Source organism: Cajanus cajan, chromosome 10 (genome assembly GCF_000230855.2).
Source record: "Cajanus cajan strain Asha chromosome 10, NIPB_CcT2T_4, whole genome shotgun sequence".
Lineage (NCBI taxonomy): Eukaryota > Viridiplantae > Streptophyta > Magnoliopsida > Fabales > Fabaceae > Cajanus > Cajanus cajan.
Window position 1 is genome coordinate 14,520,306 of NC_138526.1, and position 23,057 is coordinate 14,543,362.

Sequence of the window (23,057 nt, forward strand, 5' to 3'; positions counted from 1 at the left end):
TCATGAGTCCTTAAAGTACTTAAAGGGCCAAGGAAAGTTAAACAACAAACATGCAAAATGGGTAGAGTTATGTAAAAGCGTACAAGTTGTAAAATCCAAATTAGAAGCAAGTTGTTATTAGTCAAGATCTTACTTTAGATGAGACAACATCTTGGAGCTAGGGGAATAAATCAAACTCAATCACCAATATTCAACTTGAACTCAAAGGGTTGAACATGTTAAACTAAATACTTCAATTCCTATTATGAAATAGAAAGAGAAAAGACCATAGAGGCTAAGATTTCCATCAAGTAGACTTGTTGATCATATAGTGTTTCTAGATGGTGTCATTTCATCTAATGGTGATCTAATGCATTTATCTTTCATGGCAGATTTAGAACCAATAAGCTAAAAGTAGGCTATTAAACAAAAGACATGGAAAAAGGCTATGAATTAAGAAATTAATGTTATAGAGAGGAATCATATATTGGAGTTTGCAGATCCTCCAATTACAAAGCAACCAATTGATGTGAAGTGGGTGTTTATGCTGAAGTTGAAGCTAGATGGTTCAATTGTAAAGCATAAGGCAAGACTTGTTGCTAGAGGCATTCATTAGAAGGATAGAATGGACTACGCTAAGGTATTTTCTCTAGTTGCCAAAATCGAAACTATTAGGCTAGTAATTGTTATTGCTAGTTTAAGAAGTTGGCCTTTGTTTCAATTAAATATGAAATATGCACTTCTCAATGGTTTATTAAAGGAAGAGGTGTATGTGTTGCAACCATCAAGATTTGAAGTGAAGGGAAGAGAACATGCAGCATAAAAGTTGAGAAAATCCTTGTATAACTTGAAACAAGGCCCTCAAGTTTGGAACAAGAGAATAGATGCTTTCTTACATCAACATGGATTCTCAAGATTTGCAGTGGAATTTGGGATATATGTGATGATGAAGAATAATGTTGATTTGATTCTAGTCTATTTGTATGTAAATGACCTTCTTATTACAAGTAGTAATAGCTTTCAAATTGATGAATTCAAGGAGAGATTGAAGTCAAAATTTAAGATGTCTAATTTGGGTATTCTCAATTACTTCCTTGGTCTAGAAGTTGTTTATACTTGTAGGGGTGTTTTTCTACATGAAAAAAATATATTTAGGAAGTGCTGAAAAGGTTTCAAATCAAGAATCATAATGAAATGGTGACCCTAGTTGAGGCAAGTGTGAAGTTGATAAAAGGAGAAATTGAGAAGTGAGTAGATAAATATGGGTAGGATCATTGAGATTTTTGTGTAATAACATACTTGACATCAATTTTGCAATTGGGTTGGTTAGTAGGTTCACGAGTGATCTAAGAGTCTCATATTGTTGTAACCAAACATATTCTAAGGTACCTAAAGGGAATACAATTGTTCACTCTATTATTTCCTAAGGTAAAAGAGTGGTGTGTAATAGAAATTGAAGCATTTTCATATTCTAATTAGTTAGGAGACAAAGTGGAAAGAAAGAATATGAGGTTACTTAATTTGTTTTATGAATGCACAAATATCTTAGTATTTGAAGAAGCAAAGTGTGGTTGCTCTATCATCTTGTGAGGTAGAGTACATAGTTTCATAGCAGATGCGTCAAATTTTATGGTTAGAATCAATGGCTGAAGAGTTGAAGATTAGAGACAAGAAACCAATACAATTGTTTATTGACAACAAGTCATCTATAAGCTAGACCAAAAATTCAAATGCACATGAAAAGAAGCAAGCTTATAAAAACTAAATTTCATTTTCTAAGACATCAAGTGAGCAAGTGATGGAGTTGGCATATTGTTGTTATGAGCTACATGTTGCATTAGTGTTTACTAAACCACTGAAGTAAGATAAATTCAAGAAATTAAGGGAGATGCTAGATTACTCCACTCTTTTTTATTCATAAAATTTTCACGTATAAATATTTAAAAGTTTATAGCATTTTATGCAGAATATTACTCTTGGTTAGATTACCCAATTCTTTCTAGCAGTAGCTAAGATGCGTATCTAAAAGCTTCCTTGTGTTTATCTATACTGGGTACCAGCAACGTGGACTAATTGTTTCGTAGACGGCCAAATGCTGACTTGTGTAACCAATTTAGTTTAAGCATCACATCGCTGACTTGTGTAACCAATTCAGTTTAAGCATCACATCTACAACTTAAATGACTATTTTCATTACTGTTATCTTCTGCATAATAAAATTTACCATTACAACGTTGATTACTCCACGGAGTTGGAGTCTCATCACGAGTTTAGACATAAGTTAAAAAGAAAAAAAATATATACGATAAATTATATGAAAAAGAAATGGAGAGATATTGAATACTATGCGGAGCGTGTGAAAAAAAAAATAGATAAAATCTACTCGTGTTAAACGGTATTTGAAAACTACAATTAAATATATAAAAATTATTACTTAATGTTTATCTTTCTCTATTTTACACTTCGTTACATTATTCAACTTGTAACCAATACTATTAATTTCGGAAAAGCAAAAATTAAAAAAGAAAAGTGAAAAAAAAATCCTTTTATATAGTATAGATTTACATTTCCTAATCAATCACATCATACATGCGATTTGTATGATGATACAATAACCCATAAAAATACGGGTAAAAATATTTTCAATCATCTAATTTGGGAACATCTCTTGAGCTCACCTTTTCGATAGATATCCTTCTTAGACACACTTAAAATTCCAGATTGCTCCTCAACCTTCTTAACAAGAAGTTTCAGTAGAGGAACCTTTGATAGAGTTCTCCGAGAACCTACCATGATCAACTTTCTCTGTAAGCATAAAGCAAAGAAACTAGTTATTTGAGACAACAAAAATCAAAACATCTTTATGAAATATATTCATGTGTATAAAAAAGAATAGATGGTTGTGACAACTGTTAGAGAAATACAACACAGAATAATTATTAAAACTTATGAAGGAAGTGCCTTATTCCTTGCTCTAAGTAGGAATGTTGCCTGCAAGAAAGCTTTCATAATACTAAGATCGAATTTCTTCTTTCATTAAACTATTTATTTTTCGGTTTATGGCTACAGTATATCATTAAACTTTATTTTTTTCTAAATCACTAGTGTTCCGGTATGTCTAAAAGTCTCACATCGCTTAAGAGTCGAGATTAAGGGTAGTTTATAAACACCCTTCCTCTTTAACCCATCGAAGCGCCTTTTAAAGGACAAAACTATAACCCTAATGATAACAGCAGACTTACGGTAAAAATATTTGGCACTAGAAGGAGGGCCTAGGCCACTCTTATCCCTTAACATCGACTAGGGGGCTTGTTCTGGTAATGCCAAAAAGTCTCACATCACTTAGGAATCGAGGCTGAAGATAGTTTATAAACATCCTCCCTCTAGGCCACTCTTGCCCCTTAGTATCGACTAGAGAGCTTGTTCTGGTATGCGTAAAAGTCTCACATCACTTAGGAGTCGAGGTTAACCTACCGAGGCACCTTTTAAAAGGACAAAATCATGACGGTCCAACGAATTCCAAAGCGAACAATATCTCGATAACCCTAACGATGACAGCAGACTTACACTAAGAAAAAAAGAAATAAAAGTACTCGGATTATGATAACCCAATAACAGTGTTCGGGAGAGATTAAAATCCCCCAGTTCAGTTGTTTTTTTGGGATAAAGCTGTTAGCGAAAAATGTTGCGTTTGGACAACTTAATTTAATAAACAGATTTTTTTTCTTAAAAAGTAAATTATTTTTAAGAAACTGAAAATTTAAAGCTTATGATTATTTTTCAACAGTTTTTTCTTTTAAACTGATTTATTACATAAAAATAATTTTTTACTGTACATATGAAATTAAACATCTTAAAAATTGTTTTTCAACCAACTTACCAAAATAAATTTTCATTTTGATTATACTCGATTAGAATAATAATCTATTATTTAAATAATTAATTATTAAAATAATCTAATTTTTACATCTTTCTCAAAGACATCCTAACTATTTATGAATAAATTCCTCGTTAGTTACACCGAAAGAAAACAATTAATTATTTAGATTTCCCTTAATTACAAACCATGTTTTATCTTGAAAGATCAAGTGTTCCCGAAGAAAATAATGGGGTCGAAGATCTAAAAAATGCTAGTTTTACAAATTCTGAATTAAGGAGTTTGGTTTACAGAAGTTCTCGTCATGACGAGGTATAATGATATTCAATTATATATTAAAGAAAAAAAAATCATTTTCATGGTGCTTAATTACGGTCAAGCAAAGTGAAAATTGTTTGTTTGAGCACAAGAGACGTACCTTAGCACGTGTAAGAGCCACATTTATCCTGTGCCAGTCTCCAAGCAGGGAAGCAGCACAGCTTGTCGGGTTTTCGCTAGACCTTACAAAAGATACCAATATACAGTCCTTATCTCTACCCTGGACAAACAGAAGACCAGTTTATGAGGAATGAGGATCATTATCTATGTGACGACAGACGACTTCATAAAGTTTAACTGAAATGACCTTACAAAAGTTACGCCTTAAATGTTAGTTAAATGTTAAACACTACGCGATTGCATAGGACTGAATTTTTGTAACACGGGCTCACTAGTGCAAAGGCCTAACTGCCTAAGGACTAAGGTAATGCTAGTTTGAGCCTAACCTGGTATTTGTCAATGGTATGTATCTCCAAGGAAGTCATGCAAGCAGCATGCCGGATGAGGTTTGCCTGTAAATTATAGGGAGTAATAACGCCAATGCGTTCTGTTCCGATTCCATTTTTTACCAATTCCTTTGCAACCTGTAATATAAATAAATATTTCAGTTATGGGTGTGAGACAGTGATATGACATGAATCATTAATCAGAAAAGTAAAAAGGACCAAGCCATTCAAACCCGCAAAATTGTACAACTTTGGGGTTTGGATGTCAACCTGTTTCCATTAACAGATGCTCACCAACATATTTACCAACGATGATTTTCGTCCCAAAATATTCATGTGTAATGAAAATTCCGATTAACCAAAATAAAACGGAGTGAAAAAATTTTGGTCAACCAATATAATGTACCATGTGTATTTAACCAACATAGAGTACTGAGAAAGCAATTAAGAAAATTTAACCAAATAAAAAACATAATAAGCCATTGATACTCGAAAAAAGGGACAATAAAGATTTTTTATGTGCTATTATAAGATTACGATTGTATAAAATGAGTTTAATCTTTATTACGTCTCTAGCATAATCATCGAGTTAAATCGTGAGTTGGGTTAATATGCTTAGACAATAATATATTGATTACCATAATATAAAATAAAAGGTTAATATTTTTGTTTTTGTTAATCCAAACCATTAATGCACTTGTAAGGATGGATAATTTTGGAAGAAATTAATCCTTCATAGTACAATCAATTTCCATGGACCAAAAACATCCGAACATAACAAGGCTTGGGCAGCTTCATACGAAAAATGTATCGTCTTGCTTATCAAAAAAAAATGTATAATATTGAAAATGACCTACCTCGGCAATTATGTGAGCTTCAATAGGGTTATTTACAGCCTTCTGATCTCTTGCCTCTAAAGCAGGCAAATTGTCTAACATGGAAAAATAAATATATAAGCAAAATACCATTTTCAATGAACTTTAGGATAAATGATGTAGAGGAAAATGATATTTACAAACCAGTATCAATAAATATCACAGGTCTTCGAGGATTCAAAACCTGCCCATGTTAATACAAAAAAGATATAAGATTTAATTCTACTTAAAAGATAAAACTTTATCGTATCCTAGAGTTAAATATTGTTAACTACGACACTGACAACGTTACCCAAAATAATTATGAACTATGAAGACATCTTAGAATAGACATCTTTACTATTGAGTTTGACTATCCGATAATGGTGACAGCACAGCATAATTTCCCTACCTAGAGTCTATATTGAGAGACTGAGAAACGAAGATTAATGTCAGCAGAAATGAGTTTCCCATAGAGACCTTTAATGCCATCATGGGAAAACATCTGAATATTATTGCTCAATTTTAATTGTACAAGGTGAATTACATTGTATAGACTACGCTAATAACATGCCTAAAATAAAGATACATTGCAAGAAGCATATTGTTCTTAAAAGGAAATAATCTTTCGTAAAGTGGTACTACTGTCTATTATAATAATACTCCAGTGAGATCAAGCTCCTAAAAATAGATAAAACTAAGCCATAAATGAAAAATCCTCCACATAAAAGATAGCGAGAATCCAGATGAAAAAGGCCTTACATCTTCTAGCCAAGGCAAACCACAGCTTAAGCCTGAAAACTCAAGTTTTGCATTAGCTACCTCTAATGAACCACACCTCAATCTGTCACCATATATCAATGCATTTGAAAGGTCCATAATGCCCTGACACATACGATACTGTTTATATTTAAACCAAGTTAGTGAAGCCGATAGACAATGGAGCAAAAAGAACCAAACCAAAGTTTATAATCAAATATCTAGTAGCCATAATATACCTGACTCTGTAAAGCTAAAATAGCCTGTGGATGTGCTTCTGAGAGACTACAGAACAAACTTATCCCCATGCCATTCTCTCGGGCCTCTGCACTCTAGGAATTATCAGATAAAAAACTTCAAATAAAATTACATTGGCGAGTTTTGTACAAAGAAAGAACAAATACTTTAGACGCATACCTGGACAATTGGTGGCAATTGATAATGATCCCCAACAAGTACAAACCTCGAAGCAAGTGTTAGAGGGCCCAAAGAAACCTGCAATGGCAATATTTACAACAAAATTACACACACATGAACAGTCGTTTTCTTTTTCTTAACTTTCCCTATTTCATGCGTTGTTTCCTATTAAACATATGGAGTTTTAGGTATACAGGAAGGAAAAGAGATAAAAGAAAATGAAACACAAATTAATTTATTTTTTCGTGCGTACAATGGTGGCGATTAGAATAGAAGCTATCCAAAAACCTCATCATTAGGCCAACCCTAATGATTTTTAAATATTTGAGGTGTATTATATTAACCATTATTTATACTAATCGTAATCCTAATTAGTTAGAGGATCAATGTTAATTTGTTACTGAGAATACAGAGACAAGGCCTTGCATCAAAGATGTGTAACAACATTCTTAGGTTAATTGAGTTCTTGTTAGAATAGAACTGTTTTTCTGTGTTATTTTCTGTACAATTCAAGTATGCTAGTTTCAACCCGGCTCTAACATTTATCAATAGTTAGCTGATAGTTTCTATCATTGGACAGCTGGGTGTTTAGTTAGATACGGACCTTTACACTTCTGTGCACAGTATAAATACTGTAGCTCAAAGCCTCACTCTTCCTACTACTGAATTCACATCCCATGCAGAAATCTGAAATTGATCAATGTTAACCATTCAACTGAGGTTTGATGCATGATTTTGGGGTCTGTGAAAGATCCAACAAAATTTCAGATTGATATTGTTAATTGACTTTATCTACTACTACTATTAAAATGTCATTTGCAATCTGAAACTTGAGAAACCCCATTCCTATGCTTCCTAACTTGATTGAACCACAACAAAGACCCTTGAGAAATGTCATTGGTTGTTCCCTGTACTGCAAGTAACTTGAATCTGATTTGTTTTGCGCTGAGCTTGGCACACACCATCAAAATTTGTTGCCACCGCCAAGGATCATTCAGTGTTATATAATCATATTAGGAGTGATCAAACTGTGATGTCTAGAGGTGAGATTAAGTGTTCAAAGAAAAATCAACATTTTGAGCAAGATAATCCTTTTAAGATCTTCCATTTGATTTTCCAAATTCAAACATTTGGCTGGGCTTCTTAGATATGAGACACCAAAACTCTGACCAAAATTCTGATGCAACTGTTATCCAGAGAAGGAAAAAATAAAATAAAATTGTACAACAGTAAACAAAGGGGCAGAGAAACTGTTATTACATAATGGTTTACTGAAAATTTGAGTGTCATCGTTCTCCACAACAATGAGTTTCCAAAATATTCATCTACATTGCTATTTCTAGCAAAATACCTAACTGACCCATGTAACTTCCTAACTAATTTGACTTGTGAGTCAGCCAGATTTGTTATTGTTAGTTAATCCTATTAGCAATTAGTTATGACGGTTAACATTGGTAAGTTAGATAGACGGACTAAGACATGATGTTGCCTATAAATAAATAGGAAGGGGGAGAGACAGGTCAGTTTTGTTATTTGTGAAACAATTGGGGACTTTGGACATCAAGAGGTTCATATCCTCCAAATTCTTCAAGTTAATCATTGTATTGAGAGGAGAAACCCCTTATTCTTCTTAATAAGATACTTGGTTTCTATAAGTTATCCTCCTATTATATCTAGAATACATTTTAGTAATAGATCCTTATTCCTAACAAATTCATGAGCTTTTTTGTTATTGATATCAGATTACATAAATAGCAGAGTGAATTCTGACATAGTGTAGCAAGATTTTCGGCTCTGGTTTTCAGTTACATATATATCATGTAAATAATGAGCACGAATAATAAGTATCACATATGCCCTATAAAATATACAAAACAAATAAATAAGAAGCATACTGGTAGAGTTGTCTGTCCAGCTTCATCCATAATGCATACATCAAACCTCACATTGGCAAGCAAGGGACTACAAATGCCCAGACAAGTAACTGCAACAACTTTGACTTGTTCCAACCTTATTTTGATATCTTCAACACCTTGTACATTCGTTGCTGAAATAGAAACTACAGTCAAGATTTATAACTTAAGAAAGGAAGCGAACAAGAAATAAATTGGCAAACCTGAAAGGCAGTGTCCTCTGACCTCTTCATTCACTACTTCATGCCTTCCAATTCGTATAAAATCAATCCCCTACATTCATTTACATGCAATATGACATCTAAAAGATAGAAACTGAAGAATATATGGAAACACAATATATCATAGTCATTTAGATAACAGAGTAGCATGTTGAATATTAGACTTAGATGAATAAGAATGCTTGAGGAGAATGATTTTTCAGCCCTTTATTCATAATGATCATAAAAAAACTACAATGATAATACGATACCTTGATTTTAAAGATTATACAACCAGGCATTAAATATGACAAAATAGAAACTTATCCAGAATAATAAAATCAGAAATATGAAATAATAATAATGGAAGATCAGATGGAAATCAGGATAAATCAATATCAAATCTTACCACAGCGGTATAGATATTTTAGAACACCATGCAGAACATCAATCAAATCAGTTTAGTCCAAACCTCCATGTTAAGGGTGAAAAATAATAAAATAAAAGGTGCAAATAAAAGTATAAAACACAAGTTGTGAATCACTAAGGGATAAGCCTTCACAGGTCGCCAAAGTATAAGCTAGAAAACATGGTGGTTGGTGAAACTGACATAAAACACGAGGACATGTAAAAGACACAGGTAAAGACACAATGGAAGATGCATGGTAGATACACAGTAGAAGTATTAGGTGAAGGAAGGGACATAGCAGACATGTAGGCGACAGAGGACAATTTAAATAAATAATTCATATTTTTCCAATCAAACATATTTTCTTCAGTCCTATGGACTATGGAGAATAGTACACAGATGACAGTTCAACTAAATGGCATCCATTCTCTTCCAGCAACATGTAGTCATATTTAATGATATTATATAATTCATGAAGACATTATAATATGTTGACATGGATACCTGTGCTTTTAATTTGATGAGCAAATTATCAACAGCAGAATTTGTATAGGCAGTTAGCAAAATGGATGCCCCTCTAATCAACAAGGCTTTCACAGCATGGACCAATGTGGATGTTTTCCCTGTTCCAGGCATCCCTAATATAAGTGCATAATCTTTTGCCGTAAGTATCTGAAACTCAGTAACGAAGCCAGGTCAAAAAAAAAATCATTTTAATGATAAACTAAAGCAACTTGCATGTTAAATTTTGAAAAGAAATTCAAGAAATTACAGCTTCATGCAAACCTTAACAATTGCTCTACGTTGGTCATCATTCAAACTCTTCTCTGACCAAACATAGGATATTGCTGGATCCTGGCTAAGTACAGATCCAGTGTCAAATCTAGGAGCCTACAGCCAGAAGACATCGTAACAGAAAAAAGGGTTAAGTACTTAGTCATAGTCATGCAGAAATGTAACAAGTAATTCATACAAAAATGTAGCAAGTAATTCACCTCAAGGTCAACAATCATCCTCCGCAGATGAGCACTTCGATCATTTTGTAGAAAAAGTTGTACAAGATTAAACCTACAGAAAAATGCCAAAAATGATCATAAGATAATTAAATAACTTTTAATGCCAGCATACACATTGCAAATTAAATTTTGAATGAAGCAGTAGTCAGAGAAGCACCTCATAATTGCAAATGAAGTCACAGCTTCGTCCTTTACAATTCTCCAAACCTGCTGAATAAGATCATGTGCAGTGGAAGAACTCCCAGGAATTCGTAAACGCTTAGAAAAGGAAACCTAAAAGAATTTCAGGCAACAGCAAGACATAACTGTCAACCAAGGATTATGATGGTAATGGCTATTAGGCTATATATGCACTTGTAAGTTGTGAATATGAACATACGAAGTAAAAAATGCTACCTTTAGGTACAAAATGGTAAAGTTCAGAATCAAGCTGAAAATTAGCAATTATTATAATACTCACAGATACATGGATCGGACTAATATCAGATATCACCCCTTTTGCAATCATTTGATGGGTAGATTGATTACTCAGTATCTAAAAAGTGAACAGAAAAGTAGGTTATTAATTGAAAGAGAATAGTATACATTAATGGTAAAATAAAATGCATTAAGGGAGTGTAATTTAGTTGGCTAAGTATGAGTTATTGTAAACCTCCTAATATCGAATTTGATTCCTATGGATAAAAACAAAATAAGATGCGGACAACCCTTTTATAAAAGGCAGTTATTAATATCCGATTTGGTAACTACGATTGATAGTATATGGGCTTACATAGATGTACTTTGTAGGCTATGATACGATTAACCCATTAAAGGATAACGCTTCTTTCTCTGACTCTCTCTCCATACGGAAAACTAGGATCGTAGTACAATCCAGTACATGATACAACGAACATAATTACCTCAGGCACACTGACCATGCCCTTAATATCCTTAATGTCTACCATGTTGCCAATAGCAACTAGTTTAAATGTAGTTTGTGATTCACTTTTTCCTATATTTCTGTACACATGCCTTTTTGCTCCAATTCTAAATTCTATTATATTTACTGAATTTTGGATTCTAATTATATAATGTATATCTACAAACTATTACAAACTTATTTTGGACAGGCCCTTGCTTTTCTTCCTATTTCCTAAACAGACTTGGGAACTCCATTGTGTGCATTCTTCACAACAACAGTTATTTGAGGGGTTGTCCATTCCACACCACATTCCAAAATTCACCTTGATTTTGTCAAACATGTAGATATCACAACTAAATTCACTTATTTCAAAAATAGTAAAAGGAAGTTATTCGTACCACATGATCCCCACTTCGAAGTGTGAAATCTAAATCATTTTTCAACGAGGCACTAGAAGAGGCATCAGATATTTCAGAAAGGCTGGAGGTAGAATCTTGTTGTACAAAACGATAAATGAAATGATTATCTTTAAGGGATTTCTGAGGAGGTATTCTTTGTGAAGCATCAAGAACAATAGAAGAAAGGCCACCACCGTTTGGACTTTTTAAACTTTGTGATTGCCACACCTCTTTCTTTAAAAGCTGAAACAGTAAAGGGAGAGAGAAATGAAAGAAGAAAAAAAAGGAAGACCTAATAAACCATGACAAATTAATTAAAAATAAATCTCGAGGGAAAAACTAAAACACATAGACTTTGAAAATTGACCTCAGTTTCTTTAGCTTCTAAGTCAATCAAACGATCCCAATGGCTGAGGAACTTAGAATGCGAAGATGTCATGTGGTTGGTAAGAGAATCAAAAACTTCTCCCAATCCACTGCTCCCAGTGCTTCCACCATGTGCCTAAAGCATTTTACAATAAAGTGCAACAAGAAAATTAATAGGCATATTACCAAGAATAGATTCTTAGTCAAATTAAGCAATAACATTATGATTAACTTCATATAAAATATTGTTTCTAATTTTTTTTAATATCCTTATTACTGGTACATATCATATTATATAACATAGCGCACCAACAAATCTGTGACATCTATGGACATGACACTAGATTACACAAACATTTTCAGTAATAAGATATGGAAGTATTAGAGAATAGTATTAAAGATCAACTCTCAAGCTTTGTAAATTGATATACTCTTTTCTTTTCTGTTTGGTCCTTAGTTAGTAGTTTGGGCCCAGCTTATCAGCTGGCCCATAGTCCGTGTTAAGTCATTTACAAATAGGTGACTTTTATCTTTTGTAACCAACTTTCAACAAAATCAATAATACAGTTCATTTTCAGTTAGATAGATCACATCTCTGATTTCTATCAGGCAGGAAAACAATGCAGCAATAGACATGAGTAAGTTAATGGTTGAATTGCTTAAACTAATAGTAATTTTAAAGCATGGTTTCTTAATTATAGAAGTAAAAATGAACCTACCAAAATGTATATTTTTTATTTATATATAGAAATCTGACTATGAATTTATTTTTCTTGGTAACCTATGGCCCTGTGCATTAAGAATATAAGTAATTCATGATTTTAAACCTTAAAATTATCAGCAGATACAACGATACCAGGGTTGATGTCAAAAGCGGCTATAACTGTTAGCAAAAAATATCTACACGTCTCAAGGTATAGAAGTACCTTATGATAAATGCTACACACATTAAGATGGCGACAACCTCTGCAAATGCTAGGACTCTACAATCAAAAAATGAAGACTTGTTATGGCAATCCAATAAAGTTGTAAAAAATACATTATGTAAATTATTGAAAAGATCATACCTGTAACATTGGAGGCAGTTGTTGCAAAATTAATGCCTTAAGAATATCACTTGCTAGTTCATTCCGTCGCATTAATAGCCCAGTTAAGTCAGATCTTTGAACCTCAATGCCCTTTGTGCATAAAAAACTAATACAATGTTACCTCTTCTCAACTGAAAGAAAACAACTTTAAGCAACAATTCACAAATCTTACCTGTGTCAGATCAGATTGGAGATAATATAGAAGACCAGAATCAACAGTTTTCTGGTACCTATTAACATAATAGAACAAAATAAACAAAAGTTTAAAAAAAAAATAAAAAGATCTATACACTGTTAGAAATGAATAGTTTGCACCTTTCAGACATCAGGAGAGTGTACAACATTACTTGGGCTCTGTGTTCTACTGATGACTGCAGTGCAGATATGAAATGCAAGAGTTGTAAAAGAAAAATATCACAAATAATAAGTATTACTATAAGGATTTAATGGTGATACATTATCAATGCAAAATTTTTTATTTACTCAACCAATTAGAAACCATAATTTGTATGACTTTTAAGGTAATTATTATAAAAGTTAATAAACTTATCATCTATGTGAATTGTGATTGAATGACAGATCAACAGTGTAAAACTATTTCACACTATCAGTATATTAGCATTAAACTCTTAATATAATCCTTCTAGTGCTTTAAATGTGTTCATCAGAGTATCTATCTGATCTCATTTTTTTTACGGTTGTATAACAGTGAAGGGACCGGAACTTGCCTGGTTGTTAGGTGTTTTTCCGGTTTTGAACTCTATTGGCATGATCTTTTCCTGCGGTTCATCTGTTTGTGATTGAATTTTCACTCTGACCGAAGCATCAATCATCCCTTTCAAACCATATTTTGGAGTCCATGCCATCTCTTCAATATCAATTACCTACAACATTAATCACAAATCACAAATGCATCTAAAAATATATATAACGTTCATTTCGTGGGGGAAATGTACAATATAGAGGACAATCTAACAAGCATTTAGGAGCACATCTTGGATGATACATAAGAGAGATAAAAGAAAATACAAGCATAGACCAGAGATAAAATTATACTAAATATAAGAGAGAAGGGGCACAACAATAACCAATTGAAAAGGCATATGCATGTCTGTGGACAAATATTCAATTAAAAGCTAAAAGTAATCCCCCAAAACTTGTTTAGTTATTATAATTGTGCATCATGTACAAGATGCATATCTATTTCACCACAATAGTATGTAAAAGATCAGTTAGTTAAACAGAAGAGAATAGATTAGAGCTTGCCTCAGATATGCTAACATTCTTTGGCCCATCATCAAATCCAAAATTGACACTGGGATCTTCTCTTTCCTGTCAAAACACCAAGTCATCGGTCACAATATTTAATAAATGAAAAAACTGTGTAGATTCAATATTGTTGAAAAGTCCCACATTGCCTTGCTCAATTACTAAGACATAATTACATGTATTATGGCACTGCCATGGAGATGTGGGGTACAGTGAGGGGGGCTACTCCAACATAGACAACACATCTGCCATTCATGATCTTCAACAAAAAGAGTCCTCAGTCACAAAGTATTTCAACACACTCAATATTGGCAACAGTTAGACATATACGTAGATGTGGATTGGTGATGTACCGAGGACAAGGAGAAGTACAAAGTCCTAGTGGAAAAGGATAGGATCTACACATTCCTATTGGGGCTAAACCAGGACCTTGATGAAGTCCGTGGAATGATCCTTGGAACCAAACCACTCCCAAATATCTGAGAAGTATTCTCAAAGGTAAGATGGAAGAGAGTAGGAGGAAGCTCATGCTAGGAAAGTCCATTCCAACCCCATCTAATGAGAGTTCAACAATGACAGCAACAGGAAACCCCTCTTGACCATCACAAAGGAAGAACCACCCCTAGTGTGACCATTGCAAGAAACCAAGCCACAAAAAGGGCACATGTTGGACCATACACGACAAGCCTACAAATGCAAAACAGTTCAAAAATAAAGAAAGTAGAGATAGCACAGCATCACACCACTAGGAAATCAAGGTAAACTCTAATCCATCTCCATTCAGCAAAGAACAAATGGAAGCCCTCCAAAAAATCCTACAACAAACCATGATTGATGTAGGAAAAAGCGGTATAGCAACTATGGCACAAAAAGGCAATTTCTTACATGCTCTAAACACTAGTAAGAAAAAACCAAAAACATGGATCATTGACTTAGGAGCCCCATATTACATGACCAATGACATAACTATGTTTGATAGCTATTTTTTATGTCAAAACAACTTTACAGTTCAGATAGCTGATGGTACACTCACTAAGGTCATGGGTAAAGGTTCAGTCATATTCTCACAAAATATCACATTGTATTAATTCCTTTTTGTGCCTAAACTTGAGTGTAACTTGCTATCCATTAGCAAATTCACAGAGATTTGAAATGTGTCTCTATTTTTCCCTAAACAATGTGAATTTCAGATTTTGGAATCGAGGAAGACGATTGGCAATGTTAAAGAGTGTGTTGGACTCTACCTCCTTCAAGTTGAAGAGTCAAAGAAGGGACTCAAGGCAAATTTGTGTGCAATAGTTGGCCCAAGTAGTGAAAATTCTATAATTTTGTGGCACTATCGATTAGGCCACCCTAATTTTATGTATCTGGAAAAATTATTCCTTTCATTATTAAATAAAAATTCAAAGCATTTTCAATGTGAAATTTGTCAACTGTCCATACATACTCACAACTCTTATCCAAATTCAACCTTACAAGCCCTCCAAATCATTCTACTTAATACACAATGACATATGGCATCCATCTCGGGTCAACCACATTAGTGGCTCAAGATGGTTTGTCACATTCATTGATGATCACACTCACCGTTACATGGGCATTTCTAATGAAAGAAAAGTCAAAAGTCAGAAGAATATTTGAAACATTTTAAAACATTGTCCAATCATAATTTCAGAGCAAAATTAAGGTGTTCATAACTGATAATGGTCGAGAATACTACCACTCTACACTAAATTCCTACCTTCAAGAACATGGCATCATCCACCAAAAATTCATGTATGGATACTCCCTAGTAAAGCACGATCGCCAAGAGAAAGAATAGGCACCTGTTAGAAGTGACCAGATCACTCATGTTATCTACAAATATATCCCAACAATATTAGGAAGAAGTTGTCCTCTTTGCAATCTACCTTATAAACAAAATGTCTTCTTGCATCCTTAAGTTTGAGATCCCCCACTCAATACTCCAAACCTTTTTCCCAACAACAAAATCCTCACCTCCATTCCTTTTAAAATATTTTGATGTTCAACTTTTGTCCAAAACCTAAACCCTCACCATAGCAAACTTGACCCAGAATCCATCACGTTTATCTTTCTCGAATACTCTCCTCAACAAATGGGGTATAAATGTTACTTTCCTACAATCAAAAAATTTTACCACACTATGGATGTAACTTTCCTTGAGAATCAGCCTTATTACCTCAAAGTTGGTATTCAAGGGGAGCAAACCTATCAAGCTGGTGTGGCAACAGAATCCCAACATTTGGGATTTTTTGATCAAAATGGAGAACCGGCCGAGATTGTACTTGAACTAGAGGAAACTGCAGCAGGAACTGAATAGGAAAATTAAGCAGAAACTACACTTGAACAAAAGGAAATTGCAATTGAACATGATAATGGAGCACAAACAACACTAGCAGAGGCAAGGGAAAATACTCCATCTCAGCAAAATCAAGGTCCTGTTGCACAAGGAGACAACTGGAAGACATACTTCAGAAAGAGGAGGAAGGGAGTAGAATTAAGCATAGCTCCAAGGCAAAGCCATGAGTCCAACCGGTCTCCAGAATATGAAGTTCCTCCAAGTAATGTTTGCTCCTAACCTTGAACCTACTAATAACATTGATATTCCCATTGCCTTGAGGAAAGGGGTGAGAACTTGCACTCAACACCCCATTGAGAAGTATGTGTCCTGTGGGAAATTGTCACAAGAGTACAAGACTTTTGTAGCAGCCCTTGACAACATCCACATTCCAAAGAATGTTCAAGAGGCCCTCCATCAACTCAAATGGGCTAAAGTTGCAACAAAAGATTTTCAAGCCATGGTTAAAAATGGCACATAGGAGATCACTACCCTATAGGAAGGGGAGAGGCCCACTGGATGTAAATGGATATTCTCCATAAAACACAATGTTGACAGTAGCATAAATTAGTACAAAGCTTGATTAGTGGTAAAGGGATTTACATCAGTGGACTACGAAGAAACATTTGCACCAATGGCCAAACTAAATTTAGTCTGAGTAATTGCATCATTAGTTGTGAATTTAGATTGCCCACTGCACCAATTATACATAAAGGATGTTTTTCTAAATGGTGAATTAGAAGAGGAAGTCTACATGCAAATTCTTCCAGGACTTGAATCATCCAATACCACAAACATGGTGTGCAATCTCCGAAAGCATGGTAGTTTTATTCATTGTTTATGTTGATTATATTGTTATCACAAGAGATAATTATGATGAAATCAAACACCTGAAGGAGCTCTTGGCTAACGAATTTGAAGTGAAAGACTTGGGACAACTGAATTATTTTCTAGGGATGGAAGTTGCTCGAACAAAAAATGGCATTTATGTGTCTCAAAGGAAGTATACTTTGGCCCTCCTTCAACCAACTAATACACCCATTTAACTAGTGAAAAGAAGTCTGGGGAAGAAAGTCCACCAGCTGACAAAAATAGGTATCAAAGCCTAGTTGGAAGATTAATCTACCTAACTCACACTAGGCCTAACATCGAATTTGCTGTAAGTTTGGCCAGTTGCCATGTCTAATCCTACAAAAGTCCATATGAAAACTATGAATCAAATCCTTCAATACCTCAAGGATACACTAGGTAGGGAACTCTACTTTAAGAAAAACGCAAATAGAGGTATTTGAAGTGTACATAGACTCAGATAGGGCAGGATGTACCTCAGACAGAAAATCTACTATAGGCTATTCTTCCTTTGTTTGGAGAAATTTGGTAACTTGGAAAAGCAAGAAACAATCCATAGTGGCAAGAACCAGTGCAAAAGTTGAATTCAAGGCCATGGCACAAGGCATTTGTGAAGGGATTTGTCTTAAATGGATGCTAGAAAATTAGAGTTCCTATAAATTATACAATGAGGATCTTGTGTGACAACAAAGCAGCCATAAGTATTGCAAAGAACCCAGTCCACCATGATAGGACAAAACATATGAAGATTGATTGGCACTTCATTAAGGAAAAATTGATCACAAAATGATAAATGTGGATCATGTATCATCATGTAGACAAACGGCAAACATTTTAACTAAGGCACCGTCAAAGAACACATGAAAGCATTAAATCCAAAACTAATTGTGATTAGAATCTATAGTATTCCTAGTTTCCGTTATTATTTAGTCATAGCATTTATAGGGATAATTATTCCCCTGATTCTTAGGCTAGGTTAATGTATATATTATTTTCCTTTTCCTATTTATTCCCCCTATTGTATCAAGTATTTTGAAGAGAAATATAATCCATATTTCCGCAAGATTTATTATAGAAAAGGATAGATTTTCATAGAAAATACGACTTGCAAGTTTCTGAATATACATATTCTAGAAAAGGTACAAAGACATCACATGGCCATCAAGTATAAGTATCATTAACATTTGGCAACAGAAAAGGAATCACTTCTATTACAAAGAACAATAATAAATAATGTTTAAGAAAAAAGGCATAAATAATTTTGATGCACCTCAATATTTTTGAACTGCATGATCCAACTTAATATTCTAGGGATAGCATCACTCAAGGTTTTGCGAACATCATTTTCATTTACTGCAATGAACATATGCAAAAGAAATGATCCAGAGTCAATAATAAGCACATTATATCGGAGAAAAACATCCATTGATCAAATTCCAGACTTTAAATGACATGCGTGTACATATTAATTTAAGTAATATCACACATATAAAGACACAATACCACACCTCCACATGCATACAAAATTTCAACGTTTCTCTTTAACACCACTTCGGCATAATCTTCCATGAAATTTACCGTAGGATTGTCATTTGTAAGCCCAGCCTGAACCAACAAACCAAACCACGCAATAAAATTGAAGAATAAAAAAATTTTAAAAAATAAGAATCTTAAAAGTCTGATTCATCAGAATGAGAAAATAAATGTATTATATACTGTCTCATGGGGTACAAGATGAATTTTAGAAACCTGAAAAATTTGGTGCAGCATGGTTCCCGTTAATGCCGCAATTGAGTAATCATTGTATTTTAGCCTCTCATCTAAGACAGTTCTCCTTGGGCAACTAAAACTGCCAGCAACCTGGAATAAACCTTTAAATTAGACATAAACAGGCAGACATTAATATATATCATAGAAAACATTGAACTGCAAATAAGGGCATTCACCAAACGATCAAGCCTGAAAAGAGTCTAGTTCCTTACATTTCAGAGCCATGAATGGCAAAAAAGCATCGAGTTTCTCAAGTTTAACTAGAAAATAAACTGATCAAATTTTATAAGACTAAACAAATGGCACCTGACATATCTGCTTTAACCACCAATTTCAAGGCATTGATATGCGTAGAAAAATAATATTTATTAAAACAACATTTTGCAGGCATGCAGGCTAAATGTAAACATTTTTGTCACAACTCCCTTTTAGCTATGACTACCTTCAATATTATTTATTAAATAACATCACATTATTTTATGGGTCCTTTCAATGCCTAAGTTATTAAAAGACAAGCATAGAGAGACTACAAAATGGAAAATGTGGTAACAATACAATATACATTCAACATTATCTGTGAATGTCTGGGAAAACTCAAACAAGTGCCGTAAACCACAGTAACCATGCTCCCCAGAAAGTAGAAACAAATAAACCTTTTAACATTGCAACAGGCAAAGTAAACAATCACAGTCATAAAAACCAGTGGGCTATTATTAAACATAAAGTTCATCACAATTCTAAGGTCCACACTCCACGGTAATCAGTAATATTGGATTACTAGTGTGTACAAATCACTTTCATAAATAAAATTTTGATAAATCACCTATATTATGTTTCCCATAGAAAATTAAGGTACAAGGCTGAAGTCGTAAATGGAAATATGAACTATTGTTGAGAGAGGAAAAAGATAACTACCCGTGTTCCAGACACTAGAATATCTGGCTGTACAATCAAAAAGTTATTATCATGACCAATATCACAATTTCCCCCTTCATCGAATTGACCAATTATGTGCACAGTATCTCCAGGTGCAATTACACTATAAGACCTGGGATGATTTAGAAAAGGGATTAGAAATGCTAGAAATATTATAATTAGAAAAAAGAGAATATCGACACGAAGGACAATACAAAACTGAGAACACAATGGATACTACGTAAAGTAAATAAATGTAGAGAAAGGATCAATAGAGAAAATGAATTACTTTGAATTGGAGTCAAGCAAGTGTTTAACACCTTATATATGTGTTTTTTATAATAAAAGGAGAATGAATGCACCCATAATATAAGTGCATGTTTGATTCAACTTATTTTGAAAGAATAATCACTTATTATTCTCAGCAACATGAGAAAGCTTTTTGGGTCAAAAAAAAAGTGATTATTTCCCCCAAACAATTTATATCAAACATGCACTAACTAGCATAACTATAAATAATAAATAACAGAACAATAACTGAGACAACTATTCCATTACAACAATAACATAAAATGTTTTATTATACAATGTATATAGGATTGAAAGGCCAGATAGGCACAACAATATAAGCCTGAGTACACTAAAGCACACCAGCTTACCACTCATCCTGTAAGTTTACAGCCCTCTCTTCCCCAGTTTGTTCGTTTAGCAAACGAAGCACCTAGAAAGCATTAGATCAACTATATCATTTTTTCAGATCCTTAGAAGCGAAACGAAATTGTAGTAATGAGCCTTACAAGACCTTGTATGAGCATTGAGCACCAAATGAATCAGCAGACCTATGTTTTTCAGATACCTAAATTAGAAAGTAAATAATAATAATAAGCCTATGAGAATTCATTTATTGTGAACAAAAGAACCATTAAAACACAACTTGGTTCCAAAATCATACCTCCAACACCAAATAATTAGAATTGGACGAGACATCAAAGACCTCTTTAGGTATATGTGATGTGGTCCTTTCTACTGCAGGGTTGACTCTGACAGGGAGCTCATTTGCAATTTGATCTTGAGGTTTGAAGGAATAAGTGTTGTTATTAGAAACTGAATCATCATCATCACCAATGGCATCTTCAACTTGATCTAACAGTTCAAGCAACGCCTATATATATAAATATTCGTATAAATAAGTAGCTTCTGAAATACTGAAGTCTAAGCATTTCATAGAATGACAAGTAATAGGTCACAATTCTCCTTTATAAAACACACATAAAGTGTGACAATGGTTCAGACTTCAGAGGGATCATTTTCATAGCAGTAAGGAAAAACAGATTTTATTAAACTAGTTTTCATTGACTACCCAGACCCCACTAGGTGGGAGCCTCGTGCACTGGGCCGCCCTTTTTAGTTTTCATTGACTAGTGATAAAATATAATTCAGCTAAAGTAATTGATTCTGGCTTTTCCATACTTTCATTTCAGGTTCCAGTTTTTCCTCTCTAACTCCAAGCATGGTCCTAATCATGCCTAATGGTTTGGGATACCATCCTTAAGAATTATGTTTCAGCCTTGGTAAAACTCAAATCGTGTTCATTTTCACTCCAAAGTTAAATCATTTCCTTCTCCTTCTCAATCCAAAAGTTTCTTCCATATCACATTTAATCCTCCAAAAGAAACATGACTCAGAACATAAGTACATAACCTAACCTTCTTGTTCTGTCTTAAAAAAAGCTGGTCACCCGGTCCGCTACGTTCAACATCCTTGGCAAGCTGCACCTAAAAGTAACAACAAAGAAGAAACTCAAACTAGGCATTCTTTTAATCCATAAGAATTACAATAAAAGCAACAGGGTTTGAAGCCATGAGCCAATCAAGGAAAAGAAATCACCTTGTCAGGGCGACAAGACAAGGACGGCGGAGTTCTGAAGGGACTCTGTCCACTCACATCATCGGGGGCTGGCTTTCTCCTTTTGAAGCTCAATGGCACCTTGGGAATGGGCGAAGTAACCCTATTGAGACAAGTCTGCACCACACCACACCACAACCACTCAATCACTAAGCTATTCACTGATAAATACGAAACTGAAATTAAGGAAAGAACAGAAGAGTTGCCTCCTTGTCGGTGCGAATTGGGGAAAATTTGAATTTGGAAGAGCCCGCCGCCAAGGCTTGAATGACTTCCGGCGTGTGCTTCGACACCGCTTGGAGCCTCTCGTTGACGGGAGATATCTTCCACGTGACCTCGTCGGCGCCGTCGTCCTGGCTCTGCCGCACCAACTGAAAGCATTTGCTTGTTCAGAGAAAGAAGCGGAAAAAAAGAGAAAAGAGGGATTTGAATTGCGTTACCATTCCAGGTGAGAATTTGAAGCGCGTCTGCGGAGACACGTCGTTGGGTTCTGCTTCTGCATTGCTGGTGGCGGTGGAGGCGGTGGCGGTGGCGGCGGTGGGTGGTGGCTGCGGCTGGGACTGCGAGTGCTTCTGAGAAGCGCGATCGAAGAAGTGCTGAATGCCGAACTTGGAAGGCTGTAGATTGGGCTTCTTCTTCCTGGGAGGCATTGGTGATTGGAGTGGGAAGTGAAGGTAGGGTTTGTTTCTTCGTGTGCCCGCGAAAAGACACATTTTAATATCTTTGCTTTTTCCCGCCTCAACACAACATACACACGTGCCTCATTGCACGTGGGCTTCTTTCTCTCACATTTTTCCTATGGGATTCTCTTTTACTTTTAACTAATTAGCTAATAACTAATGTAATGTAATGAAAGCAAGTTTTTCTCACGGCTTTTTGGATTATAATTTATAATTTTTTTATGTTGGTTTAACTTTTTAATATTTATTATTTTATGTTTTTATAAATGTATGCATATAAATAGTTAATTTCAAATGAAATAATTTTGAATATTTTTTATGAGGTAGAAGGTTGGCACATTTATTATCATCACAGGTTGGTCCATC

The 23,057-nt window shown here is 34.4% G+C and overlaps 1 protein-coding gene across 2 annotated transcripts; it reads right to left on the reverse strand.

Annotated features, from left to right (window-relative positions):
* Positions 1-2,391: 2,391 nt before the first annotated feature.
* Positions 2,392-22,706, reverse strand: EMB2411 (DNA replication helicase). Of its 2 annotated transcripts, XM_020373702.3 has the most exons (34): positions 22,452-22,701; positions 22,218-22,382; positions 21,994-22,128; positions 21,813-21,881; positions 21,059-21,268; positions 20,909-20,962; positions 20,766-20,827; positions 20,107-20,239; positions 19,171-19,281; positions 18,930-19,026; positions 18,692-18,774; positions 14,211-14,276; positions 13,673-13,828; positions 13,260-13,315; positions 13,117-13,174; positions 12,924-13,034; positions 12,783-12,839; positions 11,858-11,992; positions 11,491-11,733; positions 10,649-10,723; positions 10,346-10,461; positions 10,168-10,240; positions 9,959-10,063; positions 9,677-9,844; positions 8,767-8,836; positions 8,546-8,697; positions 6,651-6,728; positions 6,473-6,565; positions 6,237-6,374; positions 5,640-5,679; positions 5,478-5,551; positions 4,621-4,758; positions 4,275-4,394; positions 2,392-2,784 (listed from the first exon to the last, which is right to left on the reverse strand). In XM_020373702.3, exons 1-34 carry the CDS (start codon positions 22,659-22,661, stop codon positions 2,626-2,628), a joined length of 3,810 nt encoding a protein of 1,269 aa, XP_020229291.2. In that variant the 5' UTR covers positions 22,662-22,701; the 3' UTR covers positions 2,392-2,625. The 2 variants fall into 2 exon arrangements, 1 of the variants encoding a protein (XP_020229291.2); XR_003805186.2 differs by lacking the exons at positions 2,392-2,784; positions 4,275-4,394; positions 4,621-4,758; positions 5,478-5,551; positions 5,640-5,679 and having other exon boundaries at positions 6,238-6,374; positions 6,473-6,558; positions 22,452-22,706.
* Between the last annotated feature and the right edge of the window lie 351 nt (positions 22,707-23,057).